We start from the raw sequence: 23231 nt of genomic DNA on the forward strand, positions 1-23231 counted from the left end.
TATATAATTTATTATAATAAAAGAAAAAATAGATAAATATATAAATAGTTTAGAATGGAATTAGATGGGTTGTGGGAAGAGTCAAGGTCAGCTTAGGAAGACTCCTTCTTTTCCCTTTCTCTTCGCACCTACCTTCATTCTCTGCTCAATTTCAATTTCAATTTCAACCATTTCATTTTCATCTTCATTGGAGTTGTGTTTGCAAGTGTGTTGGATGGGAACTCCCGAATTCCCAGATCTGGGAAAGCACTGTTCGGTCTCTGATTGCAAGCAGATCGATTTTTTGCCCTTTACCTGTGATCGCTGCCACCAGGTTCTTCCCTTTCTCTATCTCTGTTTTTCCCAAAAAAGTGATTTTTTCAAATCACTTACTCCTAAGCTGTAATTTGACTTAGTACTTGTATTATATGAACTATGAGAACAAACCTATTGGACTATTCATCTGGGTATCTGTTTCTTCCAATTTATTTTAATACTGTTATCCTCTAAACTACCTTTTGATCTGATCCATCATGCCATTTTTCTTTGCTGGCATAACCTGTACCCAATTGAGCGAAACTCTATTTTCTTATATTGACCAATTTAATTTTTAAAGAATTCTGGTGATGAGAGGATGAGTTGCTTTTGTGATGAAAAGCCATGAAAGGATGGACTTGTTTCTAATTTTATGTAGAAGTAGGGATGGGAAGTTGGCTACTTGTACGAGTGTGCAGAGTTGAAACAATTCAAGAAAAGTGCAGAGAATGTGGCTTCCAGAATTAGGATTGGCAGTAAAAGTAGTTATGGTAAAAGTGGTAAAGATGGTATAGTGCGGGAGACCTAAGAGGTGGGAATGGTTGGCTCCTTATTGTTGCAGCTTATAGTTAGTTGTAGGATAAGACTTAGTGCAGTTTCAGGGGGATTTTTGGGTTTTAAATAGAAGTTTTAACCAATGCCAACCGATATTGTGGGGTCACCTTAGCGCTAATAGCACTAAGGAATTGCTTCTTAGTATTGTTCGTATTTTTATTTCCGTGACCCTCAAATTCCACTAAAGAAAAATGCCATCATATATATGTTTGTGTAAAAAAGGGGTGTTCTAAACTTTAACAATTTTTATCGAACTCTTCAGTTAACTTGTTCATCCTTGTAAGATTACAATTAGCTAGAGAAAATGAGCTAACTCAACTCACTATTAAAGTCTTTTATTTGGTAAACTTAGGTATAATTCTCGTTAAGCTTGTATAAACACTTGAGTCAAGAACTGAGTCAATAAGTTTAAAATCAAAGCAATGAGCTCTTATTGACCACATTGTGACAATGCTTTATATGAACCATACATTGTTTTAGAAGCTAATGTTGACATTTTATTGGGATCAAGTTATTTGAAGAAATTAACTCTTTTTTTAAAATGATTTCCCCATAGAAATTTGTGTTTTTATGAATTTATATATGATTCAATCATTTAGATAGTTTAGTTTAATACTGTAGTACTACTAGACTTTATTATTAAAGTTGGATACTTTGTTTTACTGTGGAGCTGAAATGTTGAATTATTGTTGTGTTAAAAGCATAGTTATAAAAAATCTTGCTATTCATGAATGAATCTGTTCAAACTCATATCATTGATATAAATCATTCGATTTGTTCTTTTTCCACCAATTCTCATGAAAAAAATTGAAAGTCCTATAAACTTAAATTGTTAAATGAAAAGGAATTGATGGAACACTTCTAAACTTATCTTATTTGATTGTTCCACTACTTATGTTTGTCTCTCACTCATTCAAAGTAAGTTATTTAGTCATTTAATTTGTTATATTTTTCTAAAATAAAGGATTTATAAACTCAGATATAACTAATAACAAATAATTTTTCTCTATAAGACTGTTGCTCAAGCTGTTTTATTTATGTCTGTTTTAAATTAATGAACACTGCACATCATCGGTACGATCTATTATGATTCACAGTTCAAAAATTAGCTTCATGATTCATGATTTGATAAGATTACCTTGCTTCGGTTGAAAGTATTATGTTATGCATTTATCTTATCAATAGGTTGTGTATGAATATTATTTCTTGCATTATATAGACTCAAAAGTCAATTCTGCAGTAGTTCCATGACTTTAGGTTACTCTTGAATTTCACAATCATATTTTAAAACATTTGCGCACCTCAAAAGTCAGTTTTGGGTAAATTCTGCTACTGCAATTTTCTGTTTTGTTTGGTTAAGTATTAATTTTTCTTTGGTCCTGAGTAGCACATAAACTTTGGGGTTCTTGCATAAAACACTTCTGATTATTGATTTTGTCTGGTGACGTTCTGGGAATTTATCCTGAGTGTGGAATTATTGATTATTATTCCACCTGTCCTAGTTTTAAGAGCTTATTGTTTGATCAAACTTATCAGCAAAATCTTTGCAGGTTTATTGTTTGGAGCACAGAGGTTATATTAAACATCAGTGTCCAAAAGCAGACAAGCAAGATGTTACTGTAGTTGTATGTCCACTTTGCGCTAAAGGAGTTCGTTTAGTTCCTGATCAAGATGCAAATATAACTTGGGAGAATCATGTCAACACTGACTGTGACCCATCGAACTATGAGAAAGTCACGAAGAAGAAAAAATGCCCTGTCCAAGGATGCAGAGAGATGTTAGGATTCTCAAACACAATTAAGTGCAGGGACTGCATGGTAGACCATTGTTTAAAGCATCGTTTTGGACCTGATCATAAATGTCCTGGTCCCAGAAAAATGGAAACAAATTTTTCATTTAGGAATCTTTTGAATGTGAGTAAAAAACAGGAGTCCAAACCCCAGCCAAGTTCATCTGCTTCATCTAGATGGTCTACAGGCTTTCTTAATGCAGTTTCTAACATTCGGTCATCAGCAGAGGCTGGTGTGTCGAAGTTGAGTGAAGTTAACCAAGGCTGGTGGAAAGCATCAGGTGGGGTGGGAGCTAGCCAGAGTAGTGGTCAAGTGGAGCAATGCCCTCAGTGTGGTGCTAAGTTTTCCTCTGTTACTGCTTTGGTGGACCATGTGCAAAAGGTTCATGAAAGGAGTGGCAACCGATCTGGACCAAAGGTTACAATTGATGCTTGCCCTAAGTGTAGCAGAGGATTTCAGGATCCTGTTGCCCTTGTGGAACATGTTGAGAGGGATCATGGTGGCAATTCTAGATCATAAGGTATGGAGTTGATATTTTGTATTGAATGAATTACACCGAGAAGAAAATGCACTTTTAGAGTAACTTAACAAATTCGTGTACCAAAACAGATTCAAATAATTTATTAGAGTAACTTAACAAAGATACTAGGAGAGTTGTATAAGCTGATTATCATTGATTCTGCTGGTTTTGTTATGCCAGGTTGTATTGCTGATGGAGCTCAAAGAAGAAGGAATGAAATATAGGAGATCAGACAAAAGATTTTACAGTTTCTTTCCCCCTGAAATATCAATTTACATGAACCCTTGTTTTATTTTTGTCAAAGGAACTTGGATTGAAAATTCAAAGGTTAAGCCAGCGGCACTAGCAACCAAATTAGATTAACTTGGACAAACAACAGAGATAAGAAATACAAGGTACACCTTGGGCCAACTTACTAACTCAAATTTTAACAAACTTGTTTTCTGGCATACTTTAATTTATGTCACTTGTTAGACTGACATTTTTATAGAGCTCCATATGTTAATCTTCTATTAGTTTAATATTTGGTTTAGAAGGCAAGTAGGGGAAAAAAAACTTTTTGAAATACAATTGTAGTTTTTTCATTAAAGAAATTATTCTAGTAGTTTTTAAACATTGTCTTTCACTTATTCCTAATTGTTATTTATTTGTTAAGATATATTTTTTTCCTAGAAGAAGACCAATTAAAATCCTCGGTTTGACCAAAATAATATTAAATAAAATAAAATATGATTTAAGTAAAAGAGGGTTTTATATTAATTTATCTTAACTTGTCTTACCTTCAATACTCCTTCCTTTAATTTTTTTTTTTAAGGTTTCCACAAATAAATAATTTTATAATTTAATACATAAATCACTTTTAGTTACATTGAATATGCAAATAATTCCTCAATTTCCTTTTCATTTTTTCAAAGAAATCAAGAACTATACTATCACATTTTGGTACAAAAAGAAATAAATATATAGAAAAATAACTCTCATAAAGATGATATAGCCAGATGAACTATCTTACATGCTTTCCATTTAAGATGATATAGAAAAATAACTCTCATATATATATATATATATATATATATATATATATATATATATATATATATNATATATATATATATATATATATATATATATATATATATATATATATATATATATATATATATAAATTTTTTATTTAAAATTATCACAGTATATTCTTTTAAATATATAAAAAAAATAAAAAATACGTAGTTCTTATGGTTAGTTTATTTTATAAATTTAATTTCTCTAAAGTTAATAAAAAATAACTTAAATTAAATTTAGAATAGATAATTATTATCTTTTATCATTCAACTAAATTTGCCTATTTAAATGAATTTTATAAAATAAATATTTTTGTTTGGGTCTCATGCACCTTTTCACTATTTTCTTTTATTCCAAAAATATTCTACATTTCTCAACTATTTTCTTTTATTCAAAAAATACTCTACACATTCTTATTATCTATTTCTCTCTCGGCATTAATGAGCATTCATGACTCATATTTAAACTTGAGATATATTGCAAAATATAAAATTCAAAAGAAATTTCCATATTAGTGTTTCTACCATTACCATTTTATAAACTTAAAAGGTAGATGTAAATACAAAATAATAAGCATAATAATATTAATAATAAATAATAATATATTATTATTATATACTAAATTTATAACGACAAAAGAACTAAATAAATTCCAAATCCTTAACAAATAACTTTTCTTTTATATTTTAAGTATTTAATAATATTTTTATATTATTTATCTAATAAATTAAATACTTTATTCAAGTTATTTGAGTCAAACATGTTGGTAAGTTTAAACATAATATAATATTAAAAATTATAGATATTAAATGTAAAAAAAAAAAAACACACACACACACACACATATATATATATATATATATATATATATATATATATATATAAACATTTTTCTAAAAATTTAGAAAAAAATTTTACTATTTATTAAGTAATGTGAAGAAAAAAAATATGTTGAAGTGAAATTAATATTGAATCAACTTATTTAAAGAAATATATCACAAATTCAAATTTGAATCATATAAATATTCCATTAATACAGATAGAGAAATAGAAAGATTATTGAAGATAATGGAAAGGTGTAAAGTATTTTTTGAATAAAAAAAATAATAAAAAAGTATAAAATACTTTTAAAATAAATAAAAATAGTGAAGAGCAGGATCATTGTACAGGGAGAAACACCCTTTTTGTTTTGGCAAGCATACTAGAATGTGTATGGTATTGGTGGATAAGGCTGATAAGGCTTACGGTGGGCCGGGTTAAAAGGATTAGGTTATTGGCTTCCTGCACCACTACAATATTGGAAAAAGACTTAAACATCCTTTATTTTTTCATCACTGTCGTAGTGCAAAAGCAATGTCGCAGAGGAAAAAGAAGAGAGGAAATGTATAAAAAAAAATTCATTTGGGAAATGTATCGACAGTTACTTGAGTTTGTAGTAAAAAAAGAAGCAATGGAATTTATCGTTTATCGTTTATACTTCTCTAAGACAAGGGTGAGACACGATTCTAAGATCCAAAATTTGTTTAATAAAAATAACAACTTTTAAATTTATCAGTAAAATAAAAATTAATACACCATGTGAATAAATTATTTACCATAATAATATTGAATATATAAAAAAATATTTTTTTATTTTTATACCAAATGAATTGTATTATTTACTTAATATAATAATTTTTTTTTGTCCAATATTATTCATTAACATATTTTTTAAAAAATAATTCTAACTAATACAAAAAAGCATTCTATATTACTTTTAATATTAAAAATAAGTTGATAATCTTATATTTTTATATGTTGAACTCTTTTATAATCTATCACATATGTAAAATCACTCACAAATTTTATTTTAAAATTCATTTTCACCTCCAATCTTTTAAAAAAAATCATAATTTTTACTTTTAGATGAATTTCATTCATCCATTCACCCCCTATGCGTGTGTATTCTGATTCCGAAAAGTATTTTAAGAGTTTTGGAAAGTTTTTTTCAAAAATTCCATTTCGAAAATTTGATTAAAGAAAATATCGAAATTGTATTCCAAAAATTATGTTTTCAAAACTGTTCAGGAATTTCGTTCCAAAAATCCAGAAAAGTTCGTTCTGAAAGTTTTCAAAATATGTAATTGGGAAGTCACTTTGGAGGGCAGCGCAGAATGATAGTTTCAAAAGTGAAGGCTGTGCAAAGAAATTGTGCGGGTGTGGGAAGTAAAAGTCCAATGGTTATTTCCCAGTTTTGTATTGCACCCAATGATTACTAATTGAACTCTTATATTAAGAGCAAAAGGCTAAATAATCCTCCTCGCTGATCCATTTTACCTCTGTCACAGAAAATAAGTTTGTTTTGGAAGAATCGTTCCGAAAAATATTATATATTTTCTGAAAAGCTCGTTTGAAAAACTTGTGCATTTCATGTTTTGTGAAAAGTTTACTGTAGGAAGTTTATTTCAAAAATATGTATATATCCACTTATGGTGTTTAATTTCAGTTTTCTATGCGTCTTTTGTTTGGAGTAACATTCCAGATTTCTTGTTTAAAAAAGTTCTCTAAATTGATATTTTATCCTTTTTATCGTTTTCACAAATCATTAACTATTTTGATATTACTCAGTGTAAAAACAAATACTACCGTTGATTAATGAATAACGAGAAAATATTATCATTGATAATTCTATAAGATAAGAGTTACACATAATTCCAAAATCAAATTTTCAAATCCAAAATTTTTTTAATAAAAATAATATAACTTTTAAATTTATTATTAAAACAAAAATTAATAAAACATGTGAATAAATTATTTATTGATTGTATAAAAATTTAATTTTTTTTTCTATACCAAATAAATTGTATTTTTTGCTTATTTTAATAAATAAGTTTATTTCCAGCATTATTCATTAACATATTTTTTAATATTAAAGATAATTTGAAAATTTATATTTTTATATGTTAAATTTTTTTAATCTATGATATGTCAAATTGTTTACAAATTTTCTTAAAATTTACTCACTCTTGTCTCTAAATATTTTCTTTTTTAAAAAAAACACAAACTTTATATTTAAATCTATTTAATTCATCCATTCTTTCTCTATTTAATATATATATATATATATATATATATATATATATATATATATATATATGGGTTTGTTAACACGCGTACGCCTGTTTTTCAGTTGGTACGTTTTAACAATGTGTACCAGATTATAGTAGACAAAATTACCCTCATTTATCATGGATTCTAAGTTTTAAGGTCAAGGATATTTAAATAATTTTCATTCTCACTAGGAGTACAATTCTTTCAATTCTAGGTTGTAATCTTACATCATGTATACCATACCAAAAGAAAAAGGAAAAAGAAACACTTTGTGGAAAGGGAAAAGGACAATAGAGGGAAATATCTTGTTCTTTAAAAATAAAAATGAAATGTGGTGTAGATGTGTAAATGATCTATGAAAATTTATTTGATTTATGAAGGTTTTATTTACATAATTTAATTTAAAAATGAAATTTAATAATCACAAGAAGGGAAAATATATAACACATCCTCCAAATGAATGAATAAGGGCCTATTTTATTTACATGATTTAAAAATGAACAGAGCAAGAACAACAAATTACGATGTCGCGAGTTGTTATGTGTGGCAGAGGGAGAGTATAGAGACGAGAGAGAAACAAATTGGATAAGTGAGGAAGGTGAATTAGGGTTAGGCAAGGGTTTCTGATTTTTTTTTTTTCAATTGAGGCAACAGTAGGGATGACAGAGAAAATGTTGGAGTGGAAGAAATGAAAGAGAAAGGGTTGAGAGGAATGAGGTAGACATACGCGTGTTAACAAACCTATATATATATATATATATATATATATATATATATATATATATATGTGTGTGTGTGTGTGTGTTTTTTTTGGTTGCGAAAGTATTTTAAGAGTTTGGGAAAGTTTTTCTTCAAAAATTCCATTTCAAAAAATTTACTGAAGACCATATGAAATATGTTCTCGAAATTGTATTCCAAAAATTATGTTTTGAAAACTGTTTCAGGAATTTCGTTCAAAAAATCCCGAAAATTCGTTCTAGAATGATAATTTCAAAGATGAAGACTGTAGAAAGAAATTGTGCGGTTGCAGGAAGTAAATGTGGAATAGTTATTTTCCAGTTTTGTATTGCACCCAAAAATCTCATTCCAGAAAAGGTATGATACATATATGTTCCAAAAAATGTTATTCTAAACATACTATTCTGAAATGCAGTTCTTGTGTTTTAGAAAAACATGTTTCAAAATTTTATTCTAAAATTTGAAGAAACATTGTTGAAGAAGATTCCCAGAACAGATTTATAAAAAATAAAATGGAAAACAACATGACATTGAAGTAAATATAAAGTGAAATGGATGCAATGCATCTCATACAGTGCTTGAATGACTCAAACCACTTATTCTAGAAAGCGAAACACAATCCATTCTGTCATCTCAGAAATGAAACTGATAACAACTGAAAAATAAAAAGCACACCACTTTATTATTAAGGTTTATTCTTACTCTTGACTGCATGGTAGATCAATCGACACAGAAATCAATTTGGTTCCTTATTGCACGAAGCATTTCCGTAACGCTGTTGATGTTTGGTCGGTTATTTGGCCTGATGTGAGTGCAGAACAAGGCCACTTTCAGAGTTTCAACCATTTCTTTCTTCCAATCATCGCACACTGAGCTAAGCTTTGCATCCATTATCTGCTCTGGAGTTTCACCTCTTTCTGCAGCTTCTTTAACCCACTTCACCAAGTCTACACCTTCTCCATTACCCTCATCAAATGCTTCTCTCGAAGTTATAATCTCCATCAGTATCACACCAAAGCTATAAATATTTCCAGCTCTTGTCACTTGCATTGTGTATGCATATTCTGCACCAAACATAGTTACAATCATGCCAAAAGACTAAGTGAATCAAATTAACAGTATATATAATTACTATACCTGGTGGAACGTAACCAAAAGAACCAGCATATGGGACAATACTATCACTTCCTTTAGTTTCATCTAAGAACTTTGATATTTCGATGTCCCCAATCAGTGGCCCATAATTTGCATCTAGAAGAATATTGCTAGAAGAAATGTCGAGGTGGATGATTTCCTTCTGATGAAGGAAAATCAAACCTTTTGCTATTCCCATTGCAATAGAGAACCTAGCAGGCCAATCCAGCTGATATTCAGGTTGCATTGCAGGGTCATGAAGAAGTTGAGCCAATGTTCCACAGGATATGTACTGATATATGAGAAGAGCAGCATCGCTACAAATGACATATCCAACGGGTTTCATTACATGTTCATGGGACATTTTTCTAAGCCTTTGAAGCTCTGAAATGATGTTGTTCTGGCGCTCCATTACTGTCATGTCCATAGGGATTATTTTCCTTACAAGTAAGAGTACCCCAGAGGGCATCACTGCCTTGTAAAGTGCACTGAAAGTGCCACTGTTAAGCTTATTAGATTCTTCAAGAGTTGCTTTAGCAACCGCTTCAAGGTCTACTTCTTCTCTTAGATTGTCAGCAAAAACATTTGCTGATATTATATATGGTTCCTTAATGATTTCAGCACATTCTATCTCAGGAACATTTGCTACTTTCCTTTGACACACTCTGTTTACAAAGGCAACTACAGCAAATAACATAAAAGCCAGAAGAAATGGTCCAAGTATATATATTATGGTTTTGTAAGTAAATTTATTACTTTTTTCCACAGCTATGTAATTATAGGGAATATCTTCACATGTAATGTTCAATGGCTCACCGCAAAGCCCTCTGTTGCCCAAATAACTTGAAGCAGGATTATGCAGGAATGATGGAGACTTTGGCAATTTACCAGTGAGCTGATTATTTGACATGTTAATGACAATCAAGCCCAACATCCCGGTAAATGTATCAGGGATATTACCTGAGAGATTATTGTTGGAAATATCCAGAGAACCAAGTTTGACTAGTCTTCCTAATTCTGGGGGCAATTGTCCTTGAAGATGGTTGTAGCTCAAATTTAAGGCTATCTCCAAGTTTTGCATGTCACCAATCTGAGAGGGAATAGTTCCTGTCAGATTGTTACTCCCCAATTTCAATTCAAGAAGTTCTCTACACCTTCCGATTTCCTGAGGGATCACTCCTCTTATGAAATTCTGATCCAACAGCAGCTTCTGCAACTGAGCGATGTCACAGATTCCATTTGGTATTGTTCCATTTAACCTGTTATTGCTTAAGTCAAGAATCGTAAGACTCTTGATCTGCAGAATCGATTCTGGAATATCACCATAAAGGAGATTTTCAGAAAGCATCAGCACCTGCAGGTTCATAAGCTTTCCAAATTCTGGTGAAATTGTTCCAGTAAATCCATTTGAAGCCAAGTTCAAGAAGGTGAGATTATAACACAGAGAAAACTCTGATACTAACTCACCAGAAAGATTATTATCATCAGCTTCAAAGTAAGCAAGGCTAGTAAGGTTTCCAACACTCTTAGGAATATTACCTTGTAGATTGTTGTTGCCAATTCGAACACTGAGAAGAGTTCGACAGTTCCCGATTTCCTCCGGAATTTCACCACTCAAGTTGTTCTGACTGAGGATCAGAACTTCTAGCTGCCATGCAGAAAAGAGGCTTCCTGGTATAGGACCTTCAAGCTGGTTTGAATGCAGGTTCAGTGTTTTAAGCTCAGAAATGAATCCCAGAGCATCTGGAATCCTTCCATTGAAATGATTCTCATAAGCAGCGAAAACTCTCAGATTGGTCCAGTTCCCAACCCAGGAGGGTATGGAACCACTCAGAAGATTGTTGAAAATTTGAAAATCCTGTAAACTCTCAAGGCCTTGAAGTTCCTTAGGTATCTCTCCCACCAGCATGTTATTGGAAAAGTTCAATGATTTGAGGCTTTTAAGGCCTCCCAATTGTGGTGGAATTGAACCTTCAAACTGGTTTGAAGACAAGTCAAGATATTCAAGATGGGATAAATTTCCAAAAGCAGCTGGAATCATCCCTTCAAAGTTATTGTTTGAAAGGTCAAGCCACTTCAAAGCTTTGAGGCTGGAAATTGAACTTACATTGCCTCCAAGATTCTGATTAGAGAGAACGAGCTTCTCCACCAGTGAGAGGTTGCCACAGATGACACCTTTCCAGGAGCAGTAATCTGAGGTGCTGGCATTCCAGCCTGGAACTCTGAGAGTTTGGTTGATGGAAGGTAGTAAAGTTTGTTCATGCAACTCACCACCAACAAGCAGAGATTTTGACAGATACAAAGTGAGAAGAAAAGGCAGCAAGCAAAGAATTCTCATCACTGAAAACAGCATCTTAAAAAAAAGAAGAAAGATCTTTTGTTGAAGATGTGAAGATTGAAAAGAGAGATACAATTCACAAGACTTGGTTGAAGTGAAAAGAGGTGATTTTATAAGCTTTGAGTGAATAATTGAGTAACCCAGAATGATGAAAAGCTTTAGAGATACCCTTTTAAGATGGGTTGATATGCATGTGGTGGAAGGATTTTGAGAGTAACAAGTCAATCAAACCAGTCCAAGGAATGGCATAGCAAGAAAAGTGATAATGGTGAAAGAAACAAAAGGTGGTTACATTACCAAGACCAAAAATGCATGTTTTGGTTGCAGATGTGAAGAAAGGAATGGAAAAGCAGCAGAAGCAAAAAAGTGACAAAATGAAAGAGAGAACTGAAATCACATAATACAAGGTTGGCACAGGACCAGGTGCTAGTTGTTTTCTCTGTCTCGTATGCAGAGCAAGAAGGAAAATGTTTGGCTTCACGATAAACAAGAAACAAGGTGATATGAAAGAATGCAAGTTGTACAAAGCTCTTTCTGTGGTTTAGCAGGGTGGTGCTCATTGCATCATTCTAAAACATCAGTTTTTATAAGATTAACATCTTCTAATTCCTAATTATATCAAAAAATAGAATCTTTCTCTTGTAAGTGACAAAATTGTTACTATCCCTCGACTCTCGAAATCATTACAGATGAGGGGCCACACATTACAGTGTGATTTCAAAAATATTTCAGTTTCAACTTCTTTTATAAAATCAATTTTAAATAATATTTATCAATATTTTCATTATGTCTTATTACTATAATTTTAAAATATCTATTTGCAAATAAGCTATGATATATACAATAATTTTATGTGTATGATATATATCATTGGTAAACAGGATTTATCTTTTTGGTGTATACAATTTTTTTTTTCAGTTTCACTTTCTTTAGTAATTATTTTTTTAAAATTCAAATAACTACTATAATTAAAAAATCATTTTCCAATTTTATCTTTTTAATAATATTTTTTTAAATTCAAATAATTACTCATAATAAGCTTAAACACAAATTTAGAATTGATTCATGTTCTAAACTTTTGTTTTCTAAATTTAAAAAAAATGAATGATATAGAACTTTTAAACCAAGGACATTAATTATTATTTTTTACTTTATTAAACAATATAAATAGTTTAAATACTTTATGAACATCTTTTAACAAATAACAAAGCTCGTTTGATTTCAAAAGTGTTGAAAGTCCTACGTTGATTAAAGATAAAGTCAATTTATAATATATAAGTGATGCCAATATTATTTTGCTTTGTAAGATTGAGTTAGACTTAAATCCACCTTTTAACATGATATCAAAGTCAAATTAAAGTCTATCCTAACGATATTACTCATATAAGTCCACTCTTTAGCAAAAAACTATAAATATTTAAGAGGAATACATTACTTTTAACTTTTAAAACTAAAGTATATCAAATTTTAAATACGATTAAGCCTTAAGGGATTCCAAACATATTTAAACTTAATAAAGATTTAACTTTATAATTATCTTTTTATTAAATTATTGTATAGTATATTAATTTTTATTTTTATTTTAATTTTTAAAAATTATTTTATAGTTTAATAAAAAGATTATAATAAAATAAAAGTGAATATTGGCATAAAACATACATGTTTCCACTAGTATCCATAAATATAATTCAGTCTCAATGTAAATAAAATGTATAACTAATTATACGCTTTAGAATAACTTAAATATTTGAATTTGAAAAATCAAATAGTAATATTTAAGTTTATCACATCAATATAGATGGATAGTATTTTTTTTATCTATTAATATAACAGTTACATATAGGACATTAATATGAATAAAATTGATTTTAAAGTACTTATATAAGATTGTGAAATCAGATTTAATAAATAAAATAAAACAATAGATCAAGTTTAAAAAAATATATATTAAATGAATTGTTAAATACTTAGTATCCTTTGAAAGAAAAAACCTTTGAAACAAAACCCTGTCATTGGTGGCAACTTAATGCTACATGTGACATTATGATGTTAAATATAAGGTTTATTTAGATTTTTTTTTTTCTAAAAACTTGTACAATAGAAAAAAAAAACAAAGAAAATTAATCTATAAAATAAAATTATTTTATATGATAATTAAAAAACAAAAAATAAACTATACAATGAATTATAAATTAAATTATAGATAAATATAAAAAGTGTGTTTATATTTATATTTTTTTAATAGTTTTTAAAAAAGATATTCAAACATGTCTTAATTTCTCTAGTGGCATTGCATTGAAACAGTGAAATAAATGCTCCTTTAATATTTTTTTTATAGTATATTGGTGTTTTAAAAATATTTCACATTAAGATTTTGCAAGAAAAAATATTATTAAACTTCAAAATAAAATTCTTGTGATGGATAGAACATTCACTTAGATTTAGTTTTTGTCGGATCCTTCACAAAATCTTTGTCGGATGGTTCACAGAGTGTTTGTCGGATGTTTCACATATTTTCATGCATTCAATCTAAGTACATAAACACTCGCTTTAGTTTCTTTTCCTCTAAAAGCAGTATTTTGTCGGTTATGTAGGTAAGATAAACTACATTCACAATATATTTAAAGATTTAATATATTTAACTATATTTTCAATTCTTATATAATATAAAACAAGTAAGTTTAATTTTCTATTCAAGTCATTCAACACACTCAAATTAACCATACTGAACATATTATAAATTATAATTTTGAACTAGACTTATATTTTATGAGAGAATAAAATCAATAAAAAGCAATTCAATTAATCTAAATTGAATAAGTATATATTGCACTGTGTATTTATTCTTTAAAATGATGAAACACTCATAAAAATGTGAAAAACAAAGTAAGGGTACTGGTGAAATAATTTTTTTTAATTAAATAGCATGATCTGAATACTAATTACATACAATAAAACTAAATAAATAGTCAAACTAAATCAACTTTGACAATCTTCATTACCCATAGTATTCAACAGTGTGTTTTATTTTGGATTGTATATTTAACCCAATCCTCACATAAAAGCCCACACCATTTATGATGAACTAATTGAAAGAAAATTAAAATTTCAAAAGAAAATCATTTGAACACTCTTTTTTTCAAACACTTCATGAATAAATTTATATATATATATATATATATATATATATATATATATATATATATATATATATATATATGCCTAATATCTTATCTATATGGTATTATAACTATAAAGAGTAATTTCTGCATTGGTATAAACTAAAAAAAAAAACTAACATAAAAATATGGTTTGTGAGGTGGGACAGGTTTGAAATTTAGAACAGGATAAATATAATTTCTGTGAAAGATAATCTCAACCTAACAAATCTTCTTACCTTACATCTGACACCAGTTATTTTTTTTTAAAAAAAATATTATCCAAAATAAAAAATAATGCATATTAATAATAATAACAAGTCAGTGAATTATTATTATAAATATTTTTGTATGTTCACTTTTAATTGAATATAGAAGAGTTTTATATAAAAAATGAAATCAATACTTATTTTATATACAGAATTTATTTATTTTTTAAAATATTACATATAAAAGAGTTTACAAATTAGTTCATATACCTCAGGTAATTTTAACTTGTAGATTTCTCCTTATCTGTTCTATTAGTATTTATAAAGAAATTCTATGTATGTATAAGTATTTATGTTTGATAATTTTATCAACACAAACTATAATAGGTAGGTATTTAAAATAAAAAGGACAATTTGTTATTAAACATTATTGGACATTCAACTTTTACCTCATGAAATAAATGTGTTATGGGTTTTGGTTAACTGATTTTGTAATTAGATTAAGAAAAATATTATATATTTGACATTTATTTTGATTCAAAAGGGAGTTTCTATATTTTCCTGTATATTTACAGAAAATAAATATGTTTTAATTTACATAACAGTTTTGTAAGTTATATTTAAGTTTAACTTTCAGGAGTTTAAAAATCTCAAATCACTTAACATAAGTAAAGTCTCAATAAGTTAAACTAAAATTTAAATTCACAACTGCAACAAAAGTTTATATGTTTAATAATATTTTTAACTTACCAATTTAATTAATCAAAACTATTCAAAAAAGAAGAGAAAAACTAAAGAAATATATATTTAGGAAAAAAAAAATTATACTTTAAAAATAACAAATAAATCCGTATTTGTAGTTATTATGTAAATTTGTTTTAATTTTGATAAAAAATCCTCATTGAGTTAATATATGAATATAAATAATATTTGATTATTTTTTAGTAAAACTTAAGGATAATATATATATATATATATATATATATATATATATATATATATATATATATATATATATAAAATTTAATTTTGTAACTCTTGTTTTTTCTTCTGCTATATTCTTTCTCTTAATCTTCTCAATACTTTTCTTCTAAATTATGATCTTCGTTACACATTTTTTTTTTCTTTTGAAGATATACTCAAATGATAAATTATTAATTTCAATTAATGAAATAGTATTTCAATTCTTTACTAATTATATATTAAGTCTAACTAACTAAACATAAGAATGATCCACTATAAATGTGTTTGTGCTACAAAAGATAATCAATTTTTCATTCAACCATGATTATTAGAAAGGTAACAATATGATTGAAAATCAATTGTTTCAAAATCAAGAGATATGATTGCCAAATTTTAATTTGATTTTATATGTGATAAGATTTACAAGCATCTGGTTTGTCTTAATGCAAGACGTAGAATACTAAAAATAAATATATAATTATTGTATATATGTCTTGATTCTTATTCGAAAGACAAAAAATAAAAAATACTTCAGCATAGTATCAAAACATAATTGACTCTGATACTCAACAAATGTTGGGATAAACTTAAATTTAGAGATTTATTATTTTGTTAGTTTTGAGTATAGTAATATTTGGTTTGATTTTGATTGAAATAAAATAGGATAGGCAGTTATGATTTTGGTTTATCTAGGTAGAATATTATTTTGTGATAGAATAAGGAGATTCTATTATTAGGTAAGTTGATATTTTATTGTCAGTTTTTATTATTTGTAATTGACCCAAGGCCCAATTTGCACCTATTTAAAGGTTGCTAAAGTTTAATGAAAATAACCCACCATGGATTGAAGAGTAATATTATTTGTGTGGGTCACGTTGTGAGTGTGCAAGGGAGATTTTCTCAATAACAAACACATTGGCAGAAAACACAGGATCTTCATGAGAAGGAGGATTGAAGAAGATTCATTCACATATGATGTTCACAAAAGTGATAATCCTAGAAACATATGATTAACGAGCAATGACAAGTATTGGTAGATATGATCAACTCCAGAAAACCACATGAAACAGAAAAAATATCGATAAGAAAATACGAGATTTGTGGATTATTAATAGTGGTGCATCTAACAACATGATGGTTTTGTTACAAACTTTGTGTGATATTAAAGAAATACAAGGATGCCTCATGGGATTACCGGACAATGAACAAGTGGTGGCTTGCAACCACAGAACTATGATCCTTGAAGGAGCACTAATATTGAAAAATGTTTTATACATGTCAAAACTAAAATGAAATTTGATATATGTCCCTAAATTAACTGATGAAGGAAATTGTGTGATACAATTTATTGACAAATTATCTATTATTTAGGATCTCATTTTCAGGGCACTGATTGGAATGGGTAAATGGAATGAACTCTATTAATATCGTGGGGGTGCACAAAACTAAAACAAATCATTTGGGAATACAAAACCAACTAGAACTTTGGCAAAATAGAATGAGACATCCATCGGATAAAATTGTAAGGATGTTTCCTGTAACATCCCAATAAATATAGCTTGAAAACTATAATTTGTTTTAGGAAGTTAACAAAAACAATAAGATAGAACATTAGAGAGGAGACCAAATGAAGAGAAGACAACCAAATGCCATAAAATTCAAAGCTGAACAAGGAAAGTAAAGAGTCTGATATAATTTACAAGTTTAAGCCGAAAGATACATCAAAGGGATATCTAGGCCGAACGGTTCTTACAAAACCCAAACCAAACGGTTACATACACTAAGCGAAAGTAAAATCTAATCTAAGGACCGGACGGTCCTGCACAATTTTCTGGCATCACATCCAAGGGTTGGTCTGTCTGCAGGACATCTTCCAAAGTATCTTCAAGAGCACCCTCTGCTCACACCCAAAAGGATGATCATTGCAGTGAAGAGAACCAACCTGACGGTCAAATACCGAACGACAACATAGACAAGACAGAACAAATAAGGGTAAGCTTATGTAAAATTTAATTAATCATTTTTGATATATTTTTCAAATCATACACATAAATCATATACATCAATATCTCAATTATAATTCATAAGTTAAGTATTTCCATTTAAAAGTCGAACGGTAACATCATTATAACCAATTTCTCTAGACACTGTTCGGACGGTATGACCATGTATACTCGCCGCTCTCTACACCCGGGTGGACCTGGCTGGGATACTCAACAGACCGCCACCCAAGGTTAGTCCTAAAACGATCATCTAGTCTTATGACCGCGGACCTCCTGCCATTCCCACGCATGAATTACCCTTCTCTACCTGAGGAGGCGTAATCACGGAATATCAGGATAGAGTCAGAACCTGAGCCTTTGGCCACGGTCATACTTTACCAATCCAATTCCAATCACGAGTTATTCTTCCCTGGAATACTCTTAAATCATAATAAACTCATTTATCATTTACTTCTTTTTCTTATAACAGTACGGATACAAAATGACCAACTATGATAAGGAAACTGAGTATCAAAGGGATTCAATAAGTGACCGAACGGTCAAAGAACAAGAGACTGAATAAAACAAGGAATTTTAATAGTTGACCGACGGTCTGGCAGAGGATAAAACCGAACACTTTTTGAAGACAATCCAGGTAAACTTATTCATGAAGAAAAATGAATGCTAAACAACATAAGTCAGTCTTGGAAGGAAACGAATACAAAGTTTATGACTTTAGCCAAATGCCTTTACGACTAGTAGAAGTTCTCTTCAATAAAACGAGTGTCAGTGCAAAACCGAACACTCTGTGAGGAATCAAGTGTCAGTGTAAGACCGAACACTTTTCAAATAAATAATATTATAAATCGGACGTTTTTCCAAGAAGGATAATTAATATCAAACCGAGTACTTAGTCTATGACCAAATGCTCAAACATAACATCATATTTGTGAAACCGAAAGCTTGGTTTATGACCGAACGTTCTTAAATAATTAATAGCAATAATATGAAGCCAAATGCTTCAGAAATAAAGTGTCAGTCTAATACTAAACACTTGTATGACCGAACGTATAGTTTATGACTGGACGTTCTTAGAATTCAAGTATTGGTATAAGACCTAGCACTTTTTAATAAACAACATCAATATAGACCGAACGCTCAGTGTATGACTGAATGTCCTAAATGGTTAATATGAAACCAAATACTCAGTCTATGACCAAGTACTTCGAGACCAGACGTTCAGTATAAGACCGAACGTCCTTTAATGGTTAATTCCGAACGGATAACCAAGCAAGATATTTAAGTTTCAACACAAAGGTACCAGATCAATTATTTTAAGAGGAAACCGAACGGTCCTAATGACCCTTCGGTTACAGATTCATATTTTCACTAAGTTTTATAACTCTGACATATTTCATACCAAAAATCAAACATGCATTTCTTAACAACAAGATCATACATTCAACAAGCATAACTCACAAAATCATGCATACAAAATAATCATAATTAAATTTATAAGCTTCCCTTACCTCTAATTCTAGCTAACTTCTAAACCTTTCACTATAACTAATTCTATGGCTCCAATTCAAGGTCTGATAGGTGAAACACATCCATTATTGCATCAAATACACAAAATGGATTCAGAGAATGAGTTAACAAACACATGCAAGTATGAAACGGTTCTTACATGCAAGAAAGGCAAGGAATTTCAAAAGGATAGAATTGCTTACGGGTTCAAATGAAAATCTGATCGGTGCAATCGAAAGCTCTTGGCACCGGGAGTATTTATTCTAAAAGAAGGTGGATGATCGGAGGGAAGGAAGTGGTCGGAATCTTAGAGAGAAGGTTGAGGTTTTAGAGAGAAAGAGGAGAAATGAAGCTTTGAAGTTTTGGAGAAGAAGATCGTATGCAGGGAAAATGATGCCAGATTTAAAACTCCAGCTTTTATACCACCTCCAAAAACCGAACGGTCAAGTCCCATGCTGTCACATGTTTTCCACTTCCTGAATTGTTGCTCCATGGGCTGCCACTTGGATTCCACTTCCTGCACATCTCACCTTCTCTGCTGCCGCACGGTTTCCAATGGTTGGGAAATTAAATGCACGTACAAAGTACAAAAGTTCACTTTTTATGACTATTTTACCCTTGTAATATGTGTTAAATGAATGTAAATGCGTGTCACCGTACCATTACTCACTGGAATTATTTGATGTGACAGGGGATTGAACTTATGTACTTAAAACAACATTCTCTATAACATGACATTATTCATCAAACATCTTGTACTAGAACACCAGAGCAAAATGGTAGAGTGTAACACAAACATTGACATATTCATAATGTTGCTCGCTCACTGCGGTTTTAAGGTAATCTTCCTATCAAATTCTGGGGAGAATGTGTATTAGCAACTAAATATTTGATCAATCTCAAACCTTCTTTTGCATTAAACGAGAAGTCACCATATGAAATTCTTCATGGGAAGGCAGCAAACTATGATCACTTTAGAATATTTGGATCCTTATGTTACGTCCACAATCAAAATAGGGGAGAAGACAAATTTAACAGTCGCAATCTAAAGATATGTGTTTGTCGGGTATTTGTTTGGACAGAAAGGTTGGAAGTTGGTTGATCTTGAAAAAAGAAACTTGCTTTGTCTCTCGCAATGTTCATTTTCATGAAGATGTTTTTCCTTTTATTGAGTCTCCCAATTCGATAATCAGGTCCAATTCTTCTCCAATAGATGGTTCTAATATTGGACTAATTCTTGAATCCACTAATCAAGACCTTAACACCCTTCAACACATTAGTGATTTGTAGCACCTATTATCACTGACAAAGGGGTCGTGAATCAACCCTTCAACACATTAGTGATTTTTAGTACCTATTAGAATATATATATATATATATCAACTAAGGAGAATTGTATTATGTGTATGTTGTTCATGGACCATTGTTATTTTCATGAAAGAGAAGTATAGTACACCTAATTAATATAAAGTTTTAATATGAAATAAAATAAAAAATTTAGAGTAAGAATAATTATTTCACTGTCTCGAAGAACTTGTGAATTTTTGTACATTGCATGTAATGGTGCATCACCAAGCCATGCACAACAAAACATCTTAAAAAAAAAGTACCACAAGAACATACTTTAAAACAACGTCAAAATTAGAGGTGAAAAACAATTTCATATATAATATATGTTAATTTAAGATAATAAAATTATTTACACACAAGAAGAGTGTAAATGAAGAAGAAAATTCAAGAAATTAAATAAAAAGTAAAACAAATAATTAAGGAAGAACGTTAAACATTCGGTCTAAGAAGACAAAGAAAAAGAAATATTTCACAAAATACAAGAGGTTACAAAAAAAAGGTTAATAAAGTCAAAATTAAAGTAAATTAGAAAAAAAAAGAATATTCCTACATATAAATATAATATTCTTTTTTTCTTTAAAATATGTTGAGTGAAATTATAAGACAAATTTAAGTTAAGGAGTAAGAAGTGATGTTCTTAATGTAATTTTGACTATACGAGAATAATACATACATATGTAGAATGAATTTTTGTATAAGATTCTAATTCATAAAAGTTAAAGTCATTGATGCAGCAATCATTATTTTATTAATTACCTTAAAGTTTATTCCACAAACGTGATAATCAAATATAGTTGGCGTATCTAATTAGTTGATAATTTTAGGACTAATTAAGTTTATTAGTTAAATTTACAACAAACTATAGTTTCAATTAGTTTTTACAACAAACCTCTTATATGTTAGACTATAAATAGGTATATTTGTAATCAACATTTAAATCATAAATAAATTTTATGTTGTTTTTATAAATTTTCTCTAATAAGTTTGATATTCTACTTTTGATTTTTATTTTGAATAGTCTATTCAAGTAATGAATATTTGAATACTTATCCTTTCAAATATGTTATTTTCTATCATTTGTTTCTCCTTCCATTTTTGTTGTTGTTGTAATAATTTTAATTTTTTCCTATTGTTTATTGTTAGAATGAGTTTCAATGTTTATGAATATGCATGAGTTCCATTTATTTCTTTGTTTGAAAAGATTGGAGTTGATAGATCCTTCAAGACTTACATGAGTTTTCATAAAGTGGCATTTAAAGCATTGGATTATGATTAAGGTTGAAGGTCTTTCTCTTCAACCAACTAACTATTCCAATAGATTTTTCTTATTCTTTTCAAAACTTATTTTAGTTTCCTTGAATTTTCTATGTTTTATATGTTATTTTCTTTTAGTCACGTGTGTTTATTGATAAGATATTGGTCTTTTCTATTCTTGAATAATATTTAGACTTTAATCCATTGTTATAGAATATTGCACACTTTTTTTATTCTGGTCACATGACACATAATGTTATTGGGTGTGAATTTATTTATCGACCAATCTTGTTTTGAGTTTCTTACTTGTTTTGAGCTTATGCCTTTTGAAGTTGTTTTCTTTGAGTTTTGGTTGTTTGTTTTCAAATGTGATCATGGATCTATTAAAGTCAGGTTAGGCTAAGATGAGTACAATGATCCTTGTGTTGAAAGTTTTCCTGTCAAAGAGTTTCAGGTAAGCGTGTCTCGTTAAGATGAACGACAATACAAAAATGGGTACTCAAATGTTGGAGGGAAAGTGTACCAATGTGGAAGGTATTCACCCTTGAAGAGGAGAATTATTGAGAATCCAAGTTCTACATTTAGTAGAAATTAGAAAGTGGAGCAACATATAAAAGTGAAGACTCATTAACCCATTATCTTAAGGTTTTGGGTTAAGAGTTGTGTTAATGCCTTATGTGGTTAGACTTGAGTCTCTTTGTTGTTGTGTCTCCCTAATGAACCTCCTCCTCAATATACCTAACACTAACTAGAAGAAAAAATACTAAGCTAAATAAACCTTAAAGACTTTTTTATGATAAAGTAAATATGGAAAAGACTATATTGTATTCATATTTTAGCTTAACTTAGCTTAGCTAAGCTTGGGTGAATAACCTTTTCATGGGAGTAAAAACATATCTTATACATAACTTAGACTCATGACCATCCTTGTTTGGAAATGTAAAGCATTCAACCTTAGTACCTATATATAAGGAGCTAAGTGTCATCACATAATGCAACTTTGATAAATTGATTTTAGAGCAATCTGTGAAAGTGAGCTAGTATTCTTTCTTTTAGAAGACTTATTATCTTCAGTGGAGTTTTTAGGTGGTGATTCAACTCCTTGCTTGATGCAAGGTGGTTCAAACCATTTCATGTTATCTTATAAAAGGTAAAAGCTTCAATAACTCTTTACCATCTTCCTACTTTGATTTTAACTTATCTTTGTTTTTCTTTTATTTGTTCCATTCTTGTTTTGAGAAGCATACCTTCACCCCTTAAAAGCCGA

The 23231-nt window shown here is 29.5% G+C and overlaps 2 protein-coding genes across 2 annotated transcripts; one reads left to right on the top strand and one right to left on the bottom strand.

Annotated features, from left to right (window-relative positions):
• Positions 1-77: 77 nt before the first annotated feature.
• On the top strand, positions 78-3574 carry LOC106770911 (zinc finger AN1 and C2H2 domain-containing stress-associated protein 16). Its single transcript, XM_014656759.2, has 3 exons — positions 78-313; positions 2400-3159; positions 3340-3574. The coding sequence occupies exons 1-2, from the start codon at positions 215-217 to the stop codon at positions 3156-3158; spliced, it is 858 nt and encodes a 285-aa protein (XP_014512245.1). The 5' UTR covers positions 78-214; the 3' UTR covers position 3159; positions 3340-3574.
• A 5195-nt stretch (positions 3575-8769) lies between these two features.
• LOC106770086 (leucine-rich repeat receptor-like tyrosine-protein kinase PXC3) lies at positions 8770-12008 on the bottom strand. The gene is made up of 2 exons (XM_014655911.2): positions 9187-12008; positions 8770-9113 (listed from the first exon to the last, which is right to left on the bottom strand). Exons 1-2 carry the CDS (start codon positions 11534-11536, stop codon positions 8770-8772), a joined length of 2694 nt encoding a protein of 897 aa, XP_014511397.2. The 5' UTR covers positions 11537-12008.
• Between the last annotated feature and the right edge of the window lie 11223 nt (positions 12009-23231).

This window comes from Vigna radiata, chromosome 8 (assembly GCF_000741045.1).
Source record: "Vigna radiata var. radiata cultivar VC1973A chromosome 8, Vradiata_ver6, whole genome shotgun sequence".
Classification (NCBI taxonomy): domain Eukaryota; kingdom Viridiplantae; phylum Streptophyta; class Magnoliopsida; order Fabales; family Fabaceae; genus Vigna; species Vigna radiata.